Genomic DNA, 15,135 nt, shown 5'->3' with positions numbered 1-15,135 from the left:
TGGAAATAAAAACAGAAATAAACAAATGGGACCTAATGAAACTTAAAAGCTTTTGCACAGCAAAGGATACCATAAACAAGACCAAAAGACAACCCTCAGAATGCGAGAAAATAGTTGCAAATGAAGCAACTGACCAAGGATTAATCTCCAAAGTTTATAAGCAACTCATGCAGCTCAATAAAAAAAAAGCAAACAACCCAATCCGAAAATGGGCAGAAGACCTAAATAGACATTTCTCCAAAGAAGATATACAGATTGCCAACAAACACATGAAAGAATGCTCAACATCACTAATCATTAGATAAATGCAAATCAAAACTACAATGAGATGTCTTCTCACACCGGTCAGAATGGCCACCATCAAAAAATCTAGAAACAATAAATGCTGGAGAGGGTGTGGAGAAAAGGGAGCACTCTTGCACTGCTGGTGGGAATGTAAATTGATACAGCCACTATGGAGGTTCCTTAAAAAAATACAAATAGAACTACCATACGACCCAGCAATCCCACTACTGGGCATATACCCTGAGAAAACCATAATTCAAAAAGAGTCATGTACCAAAATGTTCATTGCAGCTCTATTTACGATAGCCAGGACATGGAAGCAACCTAAGTGTCCATCAACAGATGAATAGATAAAGAATATGTGGCACATACATACAATGGAATATTACTCAGCCATAAAAAGAAATGAAACTGAGTTATTTGTAGTGAGGTGGATGGACCTGGAGTGTGTCATACAGGGTGAAGTAAGTCAGAAGGAGAAAAACAAATACCGTATGCTAACACGTATATATGGAATCTAAGAAAAAAAATGTCATGAAGAGACTAGGGGTAGGATGGGAATAAAACACAGACCTACTAGAGCATGGACTTGAGGATATGGGGAGGGGGAAGGGTAAGCTGTGACGAAGTGAGAGAGTGGCATGGACATATATACACTACCAAACGTAGGGTGGATAGCTAGTGGGAAGCAGCCGCATAGCACAGGGAGATCAGCTAGGTGGTTTGTGACCACCTAGAGGGGTGGGAGGGAGGGAGACACAAGAGGGAAGAGCTATGGGAACATATGTATATGTATAACTGATTCACTTTGTTGTAAAGCAGAAGCAATTATATTCCAATTAAAAAATAAAAAAATAAATAAATAATTGTGCTTCATTACTGCATACAAATAATTGACATAACCTCTTAAGAACACAGTGAATGGGATGAGAATTTTTCAATGTTCCTTATTGCATTGCCTCTCCCTGTGAAGTGCTCAAACAGGACCCTTAAGTGCACGTAATAAATATCATATTCTATTGTTATAGAACCATTATATGTAGATAGTAATAGAATATAATCCTCAATATGTAGGTAATAAAATAATATTTTTAATTGCATAGTGTTATTTCTAGATTGTTGATATCCTTTATTATATTCATACAAATTTTTCATTATAATTTGGAGCAGTCTTTACTTTGTGTCAGGCACCATGTCTGGTGGTTCGCATGTATTATTACATTTAATCTCCACAGCCACCCTGAGAGGGATTATCATCATCTCCATTTTGACAAGAAGAGTGAGGCTTACAGGGAAAAGTAACTTGCCCTCTGCTTTGTGGTAGAGCTGGGATTTGAACCCAGGAGTCTGACCACGAGGCTACATTTATTTTAAGCTGGCCTTGCGTTTGTGACTCCACATGGAGAGGCCAGAAATAGTTTTCTCCTTTTTGGGTGTTCCTGCCCAGGGTGACCCCCTGGACGAGGGGCTGTGTTAGTGGCTCTTGAACAAATGAACGTGAAGATGGGCATGTCTCCCGCCATTGGTCTGTCTGTTTCTGTCCATCTGCCTCTGTGTCTCTGTTTCTTCCAGCAGCGTCCGCTGGCACCTGCTCTGATTCATTTGCTCATTTCCACTCTTCAGGGCTTGCTGTTCCTCCACAGGAGCCCACTGGGATCCGTTGGCAACCTGAAGCCTTCCAACTGCCTGGTGGGCAGACGGATGCAGGTGAAGTCAGGATTTGGGCTGTGGGAACTCAAATATGGCCGGACGTACAGAACATATAACGAGAGAACGACGGACCGCTCGGGTAACCGTTGGTAGATCTTGCACCCACTAGCTGTCAGGAGAGGGGTAAAGGGCTCCTTATCCCACCTCTGCTTTCTGAGGCTCACGTGTACGGGTACCTGCAGGTGGGCCTTCCTCTGGGGCTGATGGTATGTGGTTATTCTGGTCACCCAAGGAGATGAGAAAAAAGTAACGCCCACGAGTGGCCTGAGTCCGTGGTGGGATGTCTGAGTTAGGAGACTAGTCCTCACCCTGGCTTAGCTGGGTGACCTGAAGTGAGTCACTGCCCTTCTCTTCAGTCCTCTGTGTCTCCTCGCGTCTTCATCCTGTGTTCTCAGCGGAGAAGGCACGACCTGCCAGGCACCTTACAGATGATGAGCTCAGTAGTTCTCCAACCTCTCCGCGCTCCGGTATCACTTGAGAAGCTTTAAAAGATATGCAAGGGGCTGGGTCGCACGTCATGCCAACTGAATCAGAATTTATGAAGAAGTGGTCTGGGCATCTGTATTTTATTTATTTATTTGTTTGTTTGTTTGCTTATTTATTTGGCTGCACTGGGTCTTAGTTGCAGCATGCGGACTCTCAGTTGAGGCATGCGAGCTCTTAGTTGCGGCGTGCATGCGGGATCTAGTTCCCTGACCAGGGATCGAATCCGGGCCCCCTGCGCTGGGAGCGTGGAGTCTTAGCCACTGGACCACCAGGGAAATCCTTGTATTGTTTTCTAAAAGCCTCTCAAGTGATTCTGATGGGCATCTCAAGATCAAACCCACCGCCCAGAGTCCAACCCTCCTTTACATGTGCACAAATTAAGACTCTGACTCTTCCTACTTGTCCAAGTTACTGAACACTCCTGAGTCTCACCTGGCACTGTCCTGGGCCCTGGTGAGCCCAGTGCCCTCCTCCTTGACTGCCTGTCTCTGAAGCAGCACACTCCCAGCAGCTTTGCTGTGTGCACATGGGGAGGTTTCTGTAATATGGGGGCAGGATGGTATCCTGCAGAGAAAGGCAAAAGGGGGAAATTTTGAAAACCTGCTAGCAGCCACTTCTATCTCCCCATCCCCCAATATATTTTCTTTTCATGATTATAACCTATAATGATATAAACCTATAAACCTCACTGCCAAAGAAATGTAGGTTTATAAAATATCCAGAATACATACATCTGTAGAGACAGAATGCAGATTGGTGGTTGGCAGGACATGGGAGGTGGGGGAAATGGGGATAAACTGCTTAATGGCCTCAAGGTTTTACTTTGGGGTGTTAGAAACGTTTTGGAACTAGGTAGAGGTGGTGGTTGTACAACATTGCCAGTGTACTAAAGGCCACTGGATTGTTCGCTTTCAAGTGGTTAGTTTTATGTTCTATGAATTGTTAAATTATTTTTTTACGGTAGGCAATATAGACAGGGAAAAGGAAAAGGAAAGCCACCTGTAATTGCACAGTTGTGAGTTAACTGCTGTTAACATGTTAGTGCAGGATCATCCTGATTATTTCCTCCATATTCACACACACGGACCCCAAGTGTGTGAATATGGAGAAAGTCTAGAACCATCAGGGCTGACTTCTCAGGGGCTGGATGCTTTCGCTGTTCCTGTGCTTCCCTGAGAAAAAAGGAGCAGCTTTTACAGTTCCACCCGGCAGCTCTGACGTTTGACATCCTCGGCTTTGCAGAGCTCTGCTGGACGGCTCCCAGAGGTGCCCCTGTCGGGCACCCTGAAGGGAGACATTTACAGCTTTGCCATCCTGATGAGGGAGCTGATCCACCACCAGGACCACGAACATTTTGATTATCGAAACCTGGCACCAGAGGGTAAAGCTGGGAGAGACTCCTTGGCCGGCTTTGGTCATTTGGGCCAGCTTTTAAGTGCTAGTATTTTTAAATGTTTATTAATTTAGAATCTATTCCATTCTTATTTTTTATTTTTAACATTCATATATTTTTTTAAAGAATTAGAAGACAAATTGCAGTTTGGTTACCAAAAAAAAAAAAAAAAAATCAAGAAACTAGAACTATATAATTTATTCAATAAGAGCAGCCAGAGCAATTCTGTTAGAAAATGAGTCAGATTGTGTCACTTCTCTGCTCAAAATCCTCCCTTGACTTCCCATTTGGGGAGTGAAAACTAAGTCCTTACAATAGCCTGGAAGATCACTGGAGGCTTCTGATGGAGCCTCTATGACTTATATTAGTGTCCTAGGGCTGTCGTAACAAACAACCCCAAGCCTGCTGGCTTGAAACAACAGAAATTTCTTCTCTCACAGTTCTAGAGGCTAGAAGTTCAAAATCAAGGTTCGGCAGATCTGAGCTCCCTCTAGAAGCTCTAGGGAAGATCCATTCTTTGCCTCTTCCAAGGTGGCTGCCCCAGCGTCCCTGGGTTTGTGGCCATGTAGGTCTATGTAGAACCATCTTCACATTGCTGCCTTCTCTGTATAGATCTCTTCTGTTTGTCTCCCATGAGGACACTTGTCCTTGGATTAGGACCCACCTAGGTAACCCAAGAAGATCTCCTCAACCTGAGATAACTATATTTGCAAAGACCCTTTTTTTCAAATAAGGTCACATTCACAGATCCTGCAGATTAGGCCATGGACATATCTCTTTGGGGACCATTCAGCCCACTAAATCCTTCTAATCCTACCTCCCATGCCTTGCCCCTCTCAGCCACACTGGCCACCTTTATGTTCCTCCAAAGTGGGAGACACACTCCCACCCCAGAGCCTTTGCACATGCTGTGCCCCCTCTCTGGGCATCTCTTACCTCATATTCGTATATGTAAATTTGCCTCATTCTTTCTTAAGGACTACAAAATTTGTCATTGTAAGGCTATGTCATATATTATCGATTGATAGACATTTCGACTGTTTTCCTTTTTTTGCTGTTCCAAATTGCTGTGATGAGCAGTCTTGTATCTTTGTGGGCATGTGTGAATGTTTCTTCAGGATAGATTTCTGTTCATGAAATTGAAGAGGTAAATGTATTTTAAACATACTTAAAATTTTTGATAAATGGTGTCCAATTTTCTACTTACAAAGGATATATTCAGGTTTGGTTTTTTTGGTTTTTTGGCCAGGGTGTCTCTTAACACATTCCATGAGGGAATTAAGGGCAAAAGCAATGGGAGGTGAAGCAAAATTTGATCAAAATTGATAAGAAAATGTATAGCAGGTGTAACCCCCTGGCACTTTTGTTTTCCGCTTTGGCTGCACATTGGAATTTCCTGGGAAACTTTAAAAACTGCTGAGGCCTGGATCTCAGACTCAGAGAATCTGATGTCACTGGTTTGGGGTATGGCCTGGGCATCCGGGTTTTTAAAGTTCCCCAGGTGGTTCTAACATGCAGTTCAGGTGGAGAACCACTATCTTGGAGAGAGGATAGGGACGTGTGTGTGTGTGTGTGTGTGTGTGTGTGTGTGTGTCTGTGTCTATGTAAACCCAGCCCAACTTTCTCTCTTGATGTTCTTCCCGTTATTTCTTCTTTATTGCCTTGCCTACCATTTCTAGCCCATCCCCAGTGGCCTATCCCAAGTCTCATCTTTAGATCATCATGCATTCCCTGGAGACTTTTGCAAGTCAGGAGGCTTTCTGAGTGTGCTAGTTGCTTTGAAAGCAGATTCTGATTCTAATTTGTGGCTAAATAAAGCAGACGTGAGACTCATCCTAAAAGGTTAATCTCGAATCCAGGGGCATCTGAATTTGGAACCCAGCCGCTAGACAGATCTTCCCTCCACTGAACCCAGGCAGGAGCCCACCTACGCTTGCTAAGCTCAGCTGCCATGTGATTGTGCCAACTGGGGGGGTGGGGAAGGTGTGGGAACGCTGTGGACAATCAGTATATTTCCTCCTCATTGTGCTCCTCTGCTCACCAGGGTAAATGGGGGCTGGTCACAGGGGACGATAGATACACAGGACCGCAACCAGGAAAAGTACAATGCGCACCTAATTTATGGAGAAACACACCCCTCCATTAACTTCTCATACACCCCTGCCAACAATCCTGCTGCTGGAAACAGTACGGATTCTCTGCACACACTAGACCAATGGTTCGCAAACGTTTTAATGGGCATCAGAATCACCTGGAAGCCTTGTTAAAACAGAATTGCTGGGTCCCATGCTCAGGGTTCCTGACTCAGTACGTCTGGGGTCAGGCCTGAGAATTTGCTTTTCTATCAAGATCCCAGGTAACGTTGAAGAGCCACAGTCTGCGAAGCACTGGCCTAGCGTGGTCCTTGGAGCAGATCATCTGGGAACCTGTTAGAAAATCAGATTTCAGGCCTTACTGCAGACCTTCTGAATGGGAAACTGGGGGTGGGGGTCGGGTGAGGCGTGGGCCCAGGGTCTGTGTCTAATTAGCTCCCCTGGTGATTCTGATGCCTACTCACGTTTGAGACTTGATGTCCCCTCTTCCTATACTGTCCCCGTAAGAAAGAGGTCACGATGTGAAATCTGCACCTAAGGACGGGGGTGTTTGCTCCACCACCGTGAATGGAGAAATATCTACAGAAATTATTTGGAATTTATTTCTACAGGTTTGTCTATTCTCTCCCATTTATTTATCCATTCAATTACCGATTATATTTCATTTATGATATTTATATATAATTTATTATATTATATAGTTATTTTATATTTTGAGTTATAATCTAATATTTCTTTATTTTGTGGCTCAAATAGTTTTATCTTTGACCATTTAATTTCAGTTGGCTTCTGTGTACTTTGACATACACCCATTGCAGTGTTTTGTTTTGTGCTTCCTTAGTTTCTGGTAGTATAAGATGCTTTAGCCTCATCTTGTATTTTCCCTGCTCCAATACTAGAATCAGCTGCTTCTCTCTTTTTTTTTTTTTTTTTTTTTCTGTACGCGGGCCTCTCACTGTTGTGGCCTCTCCCGTGGCGGAGCACAGGCTCCGGACGCGCAGGCTCAGCGGCCATGGCTCACGGGCCCAGCCGCTCCGCGGCATGTGGGATCTTCCCGGACCGGGGCACGATCCCGTGTCCCCTGCCTCGGCAGGCGGACTCTCAACCACTGCGCCACCAGGGAAGCCCCTCAGCTGCTTCTCTTAAGAAGCCCTGGCTCCTGTATTGGAGAATGAACACCTGGACACTAGATGTGCTTGTTGCTACTGGGATGATGTTGCTTCTAGCCCCTCTCATGGACAGAGCAAGATAATATGTGTGTATATACTCACCCATATGTATACACACATTCATATCTCTATCTACCCATCTGTATCTGTATTAAGCTAAACATGGGTTCATAGTGACATCTCCAATGTCGTTATCACATGTTTCATTTACTTTAGTCTCTGCCCATCACTTATCCATGACCTCCCTTTCCAGCAGCGAGAATCCTGGCTCCCAGAATCTGCCATCCATTTCCTTATTTGTTCAGTCCCAGTATTTGCGTACAGTAGTTTCAGAGCTCTTCATCTGTACCCCTCTGAGAGGCGATTCTACCAACTGGAGTATAGTGGTTTTGAGTAGTTCCTTTTGACTTTAGTCTCACCGTCTCTAGTTGTTTCAGAAGTTACTTACGTCGGCACTTTACCCCCATCCCCTTCAATGAGATTAGGTCACACATTTGTAAAACAGATTCTTTTGTCACAGTCTGCATTCTGTCCTGCAGTTGTCCAATCTCCCAACTGATATTTTTTAAAATTTGCATTCTTTAAGGTTCACTCTTTGTGCTGTGAAGTCCTATGGCTTTTGGCAAATATGTAGTGTCATGATCCACTAATGCAATATCGTGCAGAATAATTTTATGACCCTAAAAAAATCCCCGGTGCTTCCCCTAATCAACTTCTTCTCCTCCCCAAACTCCTGGCAGCCTCTGAGCTATTTTCTGTCTCCATAATTTTGCCTTCTCTAGAATGTCATATAAACAGAATCATACAGTATGTAGCCTTTTCAGACTGGCTTCTTATACTTAGTAATACATTTAAGATTCATTCATTTTGTTACACCCCAGTGTTTTTTTTTTACCAAAACACATATACATTGTTCTCAAAATATTAATTCCTCTACAAAACCTGGTTAAGCAGAATGTTTAATAAATGTCGGTAGAAGCCAATGAGGAAGTGAAATAAAGTAGGTTTACAAAGTGGGACACAGAGGTGGGACATAGTAGTTAACATTTATTGTTTGTTAAAATCACTTTTATGTAACATTTTATATGGAATGCAAATTGCATAAAGCACACTTTGCGGATTTCTAATACCAAATGCTTATATACTCCTGAAATCACGTGGAGATATGCTTCATTTCAAGAAAAGTTTTATTAGAAAAAAACTTAATCAAAAAACAGATTAATTAAGGTGTGCTTATATGTTTTACATTAGAGTCCTCATTTTCCAGGAGGATTCCTAATATTTCTTGTAAAATATTCAGATTTCTCTGAAATTCTAATCTGTTCAGTTTACTTAAAAACTCAATTTACAAATTTAAAAACATGTCTGTTTAAAGTGAGATGTACTAAATGGCCCAAAGCTCAGACATTTAGCTACCTAAACCCCAAATGGATTTCAGAAATCATCAGCCAAATCAAGGACCCCAGGGCATCAGTGCCACTTCGACCTTCCCTGTCAGAAGAGAAGGGAAATGAAAAGATGGTGGTCATAGTGAAGGCATGTTGGAATGAACCTCCAGAGAAAAGGCCCACTTTCCCTTCCATCAAGAAAATGTTATGGGAAGCCAGTCCCAGAGGGTGAGTTAGATGTGCAGCAGACGTTTTCTCCTAATTATTTAACCATTAGAATTTTAAAACTATATGACTATGATTGCTTCTGTGTGCCTCTCTCTCTCCCTCCCTCCCTCCCTCCTTCCCTTCCTTCCTTCCTTCCTTCCTTCCTTCCCTTTCTTCTTTCATCATATACTCACTCAGTGCCTACCATACACAAAGCACTGTGCTACATGCTGGTTGAAGTCGAGTGGTAAAAATTCTTCCTTTATTTCATAAATGATACAAAAATGGATCAGACATCAGCGCTTCCGTTGCCCTCCTTTGTCCATTCCAGATACCGCTTATCAATCAAGGCTCTTGTTCCCAAGGAATTTTGACATGGCCTCAGAATCTCTTTCAAACCAACATTTCAGGAGTTATGACTAATCCATTGGGATTGGACTGTGGGAAAAAATTATTCACGAACCTTAGAGTAGGTTATTGATTTTAATTATTCATGCCTCTCGAACAATTTTCTGAGTAGTAGCTTCACATCAGGATAAATGGTGGCATCTTTTGACCCATTGAATGTAAGAAGGCACAGCCGTTTAGAAGTAGCTTGAGTTGATAGAAGGCCCGGGCTGGGAGTCAGGCATCTCCTCTTAATTTGTCCATTTCACTATTCATTCTTAACACAACAGCCCTGTATTCTGCATTTTCCACATCAAAATAGTTTTAAATAGTAGGTCTCAGGTCAGTCAATACTTTTTACCTAGAAAATAGGGTCCCCAATGTTAAGGTAAGTCCGTTTCCTATGTGAGCCTCAGTGTCCTCATTTAAAAGACGAGAAGCTGAAATGATTTCTCTGAAGACTCTTCTAAAACAAGAGCCTATAGGATCTAGAAATGCCCGTTACATCTGTCATCTGAAAAGAAAACATCTGGTGTTGCCAACTGAAAAGACAAGAATGACCCATCCTGAAATCTGCATATCTGCGTGACCCTGGTGATTGGCATGGAGCATGTTGGGAAGTGGGGGTGATGGGGAGGGCAGTGAAGGCTACTGTCTGTTGAGTGCCCACTGGGTACCAGACACAGCCTTAGTACTCATTATCTCCCTGAATCTGCAGAATGACCCTGTGAGGTATGTATTATTATCCTCATTTCCCAGATGAAGAAACTGAGGCTCAGAGGGTGCAGCTCAAGGTCACAGGGCTGGTAAAGGACAGGCCCTGTCCTGCCAGGTGGCCTTTTGGCCATTGTCATTTCACTGCTGTCCATTGGCAACCCTTAAGTAGGAAACCTTAAGGGCGAGACATGTTGTCTTGGGATGTATACTTGGAGGTTGTGCTCCACTGTGGCCCTAAAGTTCTTGGAAAAAGACTTAAATCTCTGGGTTCTTTTAAAGCCACGTGAATGTACTAGACAGTATGGTGAGCAAGCTGAAAGTGTACCTCAGTCACCTGGAAGAGGTGGTGGAAGAGAGGACCAGCTAGCTGATGGCCGAGAAGAGGAATGTGGATCAGCTTCTGTCCACAATGCTGCCCAGGTATTCCAAAGTAGCAGGGGCCTTGACAAAAGAACCAGGAAGCAACACCATCGCTATTTAAGGAGATCCCACATGGAGAGACTATTTCCTGTGTTCTTTCTCTAAGAGAATGTTAGTCTCTTCTAAAATGAGCCAAGCATTTTGTGCGTAATTTGGTACACCTTGTAAGGAGATAGAGGCAAGGCCCTGGAATCCACAGGAATTAGAGAATTAGGAATTAGGAATTAGAATTAGAGAATTCCTAATTAGGAATTAGGTCTGTAAAAGATGGAATATAGGGGATGCAGCAAGAGGAAGGGACCACTAGATGGCGCTCTAGTTTCAGGAGTCCAATTAATTACTACCCTCAGTATATTCAGATTTTACGTCTGCCCAAATGCTTTGCACATAGGCACCAATAACTTCAGATTCAAAACTTGCTTATTTTTGGCTCTGTTATCACCTGTGCACTCTAAACACTTAGCAGAGCATCTGCTGTTAAAATTCCAGCACCCTTCTTATGTGTCTTGACAAAGAAATGGGGTTGGGGATTTGAATGTGTCAATGTGAGATTGGTTGATAGAAGCAGAAATGTTAATTTGTGGATCGATGAATGTTTACATTTGCTTCCACATCTGCAGACTGAGTCGTTAAAATCAAATTCTATAACCAATAGGGGCAAATGAAATTCCCTCAGGGAGAAAATCTTTTTGAAAAGGCATTTATGTGAACTGCTTCTCACCCCTCCCTGAATTTATACCCACCAATTCAAATATCTCTTTAGAGAAAATGCAGGCAGAGGAATGGGTGTCAAAAGAATCCCTCTAGATGATGGATTTTTGTTACCCCAAAATCTAACCCACCGAGGAAAAAGATCTACCAGGGAGACTTTGTAGGGGTTTATAGGAGACAAGATGAACGATACTGTTCAAAAACAATCCTATTCTCTGGTTTCAGCTTCATTGGAGAACAGTTCATAGCTGGAAGAGTCGTGGAACCAGAGCATTTTCAGTCCATGACAATCTTTTTCTCTGACATTGTTGGATTCACAAAACTCTGTTCTCTCAGCTCCCCGCTGCAACTTGTGCAGCTCCTTAAGGACCTGTACAGTTTATTTGATCACATCATTAAAACTTATGATGTGTATAAGGTGAGACGCCTGGTTCCTGGGTTGTGGAGACACACATGACCCTTGTAGGCTGTCTCTGGGCGTGAGTGAGGATTAATTCAGCCCCAGACCTCAGCCAGGAGGAAGGCTCTATTTCAGGCTGGCAGTCTATCTCAATTCATGGCAGAAATTCAATATTTGATTCCTGTTTGTTTTCTTGGAAAAGGGCTTGATTCATCACAGATGTAGGTGCTTGTCAAGAATCATCAGTTGTTCCCTCTGTTTCCTTCTATTATTTTATCTCACAGTAAACACATTTCTAAAACAGACATTGACCTTCTTCTGGCTAATTCCTCCAGTTCCCTCCTGAATATATTTTTTCCACATTCAGAGAGGCTCATATTAACTCTCCCTTAAAGATTGTCTTTGGATCTGGCGTGAGTCTCACTTCTGTTACTGTGATCCTTAGCAATTCAGGTGAAGATAGACCCCCAAGCTTAGACTATCAGGCTCACTGCTAAAGGTCAGACAGCAACCACCCGCCTAGTGCTACACTGGGGATGTGTGAACAGGGTCACCTGGAGTGAAAAATGAATTTTGCAGGGGAGGAGAGCAAAATAATAATTTGGCTTCATTCACTGGTGGTGATGATGAGGCCACTTTATGTGCTTTCTGACTGTTCAGATGGGGCCAGATCATGACTCCAAGGTACCCATGTTCACACGCACCTGGTGGGCAGCCACTAGTTTACCGGCTCTGACCATGATCGCAGGGCTCTGCCTGTGGTCCTGGAATCAGGAAGACTTGGGACAGTGTAATCATGTCCCCTGGCAACACATCCTCAGTGGTTATCCCCCCAAATTCCCCAAAGATGTTGCCTCTGTTCAAGAGCAGAAGGGAGGATGGTACAGATAATCACAAAGAGCAGATCACATTCACCCAACAAAATGGAAGCTGCTCTGCTTAGACGAGCCTCCTCTGGGATTTCCTCTTAGTGTTTTCTTCTTAGCTACGTTTTGCATGAACTAATGCTAAAATCAGTTTATATTGCTAAAGGATGTGCCCATGGTGGGGAGAGGTAGCCTAGAAGCAGTTAGACTTGTGTACTTGTTGGCTTTGGGTAATTTTAGGGTCACCAGGAAGCAGACGTGGTCTTATTGCCTGGCTAAGGCCTGAAATTCCACATTTTCCACATCATCTTTGGATTCTGCTGAAAAGCACATGTATCTGGAAGGTGCTGTAACTTTATGCTTACACTTGTCATTTATTCTCTATTGTGAATGAAGGATCTGAAAGATGATTTTATTAGGAGGATTGGGGAAAAAGAGGACAGAAGGCAGGTACATACATTTATACGTATTTTGTATAATATAAGCATATGTATAATTGTATCTAAGAGCCCTTGTGTGGAGTGAAGACAGTTCAGCTTGGATGAGATGGATTGCACTTGATGGATCCATGTGATCCTTCAAGATCTACTCCATCAGTATATTGCTGCCTGTCTAACTGGTTTTGAACTAGGGTTGGGGAAACATAATCACCAACACTCTCAGATTTCAAAGAAGAAAGCAGAGGGTGAGGGAAGGAAAGCTTAGTAGGAGCCAGGACAAGAGTAGGAACTTGAGGAAATGCTGGGACTTGGATGGAATGAAGGTCAGGGAGTAGGACCCTTCCAAGGATGTGGCCTCAAACAGGATCAGTAATGAGGGGCCTTGTCTCTGACCCTACCGTCAACCCCAGCCTCCCTCATGATGAACACAAGGCCACTTTCTTGCTTTATTTTCAGGTTGAAACCATTGGAGATGCATACATGGTGGCTAGCGGACTTCCCATCCGAAATGGTACCCAACGCGTGGACCAGATTGCCACGACGTCCTTGCACTTCCTTAGTGCCACCATCCATTTCCAGATGGGGCACGTGCCTGAGGACAAGCTTAAGCTCTGGATTGGCCTCCACACAGGTAGACGGCACGAAGGGCAGGTGGCCTTGTCCAGGTACAGCAGCAGGTAGTTCTAAATTCACATCCTAGGTCTGAGGCTTAATTTAGGAACCCTGAAATCAAATGGTAGCATCTTCAGGGGAAAGAAAAGATTGAATTCTCTTTGCATGTGTATTTTCTAGTTAGTCAGATTGCTTGGTGAAAACAAGGACAAACAAAGACTCCAAGGTGTTGAACCCAAATTGGGAGGAGCCCCCAAACCAGGACAGCTATTTTGGGCTGCTTTCCCTCCATGCCTCTGCATCAAATGCCCTTTGATCTGTTCTGTTTTTTTCAAACTCATGGGCTTGTGACTTGTGCAGAAGTGACCTGTACTTGGTTTAATGTCATTCTGTTACTGTCTTGAAATTCTTGATAATTTTTGAATGGAAGATCCCTCATTGTCATTTGAGACTGGGGCCTGCAAATTATGTAGCCAGACCGACTCCCACTTATCCTCCACAGCTTAACTTAAATAAAACCCGACTCCTAACCGGGATGAATTACTCCCATGTTTGTGCCACTGATGCTTTGTTTACATCTCCAGTGCATGAATAACACTGTCATTAATTTCTGTCTTAGTCAGTTTGGTTGTTATAACAGACTACCATAGACTGGGTGGCTTAAACAGCACACATTTATGACAGTTCTGGGGGCTGGAAAGCCTAAGGTCAGGATTCTACCATGGTGGATTCTGGGGAAGCCCTCTTCCCAGCTTGCAGAGGGCTGCCTTCTGGCTACGTCCTCACGGTGGAGGAAGAGAGAGAGCTCTGGTGTCTCTTTCTCTTCTTATAAGGGCACTGATCCCATCATAAGAGCCCTCCCTCTCACGACCTCCTCTAAACCTAATTACCATCTAAAGGCCCCACCTCCTAATACCATCATATTGAGGTTAGAGCTTCAACGTGTGAATTGGGGTGGGACACACAAACATTCAATCCATAACAGTTGATTAGGTTGCTTTCCACCAAAAGTCTGTGGGTTCTGTAGTTTGTCTCATTGTAAACCCTGAGGTCTATTTCCAGGCTTTGCCCCCAGAGGGTACTTCACAAATATTTATTGAATTGCTTTTGTTGACCTGATTTGCACTGTGGAGTCCCACAATTGGGAAATGCAGACTGGTCATGCCCCTCTGTCCTTCCCTTTGCAGGTCCCATGGTGGCTGGCGTGGTAGGAATCACCATGCCCAGATACTGTCTGTTTGGAGACTCTGTGAACATGGCATCCAGAATGGAAAGTAGCAGTTTGCATGGGTATCGTTTACAGCACTTTGCAAACACACGATCGCTGTCCCTCCGGTCCCCTATCTTTAACCAGAGAGTATTTTTAGAAGACCCATTTGCATTTTGTCTACTCTTTTCCATCTGGAGGATAAGATCATTATCCACTTCAGACAACACTGGTCACAAGCTTTGTAGATGGGTTTTTGCACTGTGTTCTCGATGGAGCCATGTAAACACACATGACATCTCCTTCCAAGACTTTCCATCCTAAACAGGCAGGTACACATATAGTAAGACCATTTAAATGAGGAACAGGAGTTGGCAAACTTTTTCTAAGCAGGGCCAGACAGTAAATATTTTAGGCTTTGGGGGCTATAGTCTCTGCTGCAACTATGTAACTGCTGTTGTTGTGTGAAAGCAGCAATTTGCAACATGTAAATATTGAGTGTGTTTATGTTCCAATAAAACTTTATTTTGCAAACACAGGTGGTGGACAGGATTTGGCCTGTAGGTAGTAATGTGCCAATCCTGCTGTATGGTTTTGGCGATGCCAAAGAAATCTATGGCCAGGAACTCCCGGGGACATCAAAT

The 15,135-nt window shown here is 43.5% G+C and overlaps 1 protein-coding gene across 1 annotated transcript in view; it reads left to right on the top strand.

The window, feature by feature from the left end:
* Nucleotides 1–15,135, top strand: part of LOC102980216 (guanylate cyclase 2G-like) — a 47,477-nt gene that overhangs the window by 30,144 nt on the left and 2,198 nt on the right. Inside the window, 8 exon segments of the mRNA XM_024121541.2 lie at nt 1,909–2,074; nt 2,864–2,934; nt 3,724–3,862; nt 8,575–8,752; nt 10,115–10,255; nt 11,192–11,384; nt 13,129–13,303; nt 14,472–14,579. Coding sequence (XP_023977309.2) covers nt 1,909–2,074; nt 2,864–2,934; nt 3,724–3,862; nt 8,575–8,752; nt 10,115–10,255; nt 11,192–11,384; nt 13,129–13,303; nt 14,472–14,579 — 1,171 coding nt within the window.

This window comes from Physeter macrocephalus, chromosome 20 (genome assembly GCF_002837175.3).
Source record: "Physeter macrocephalus isolate SW-GA chromosome 20, ASM283717v5, whole genome shotgun sequence".
Lineage (NCBI taxonomy): Eukaryota > Metazoa > Chordata > Mammalia > Artiodactyla > Physeteridae > Physeter > Physeter macrocephalus.
The sequence above is the reverse complement of the archived record's forward strand: the minus strand, read 5'-3'. Positions and strand labels throughout refer to the sequence as shown.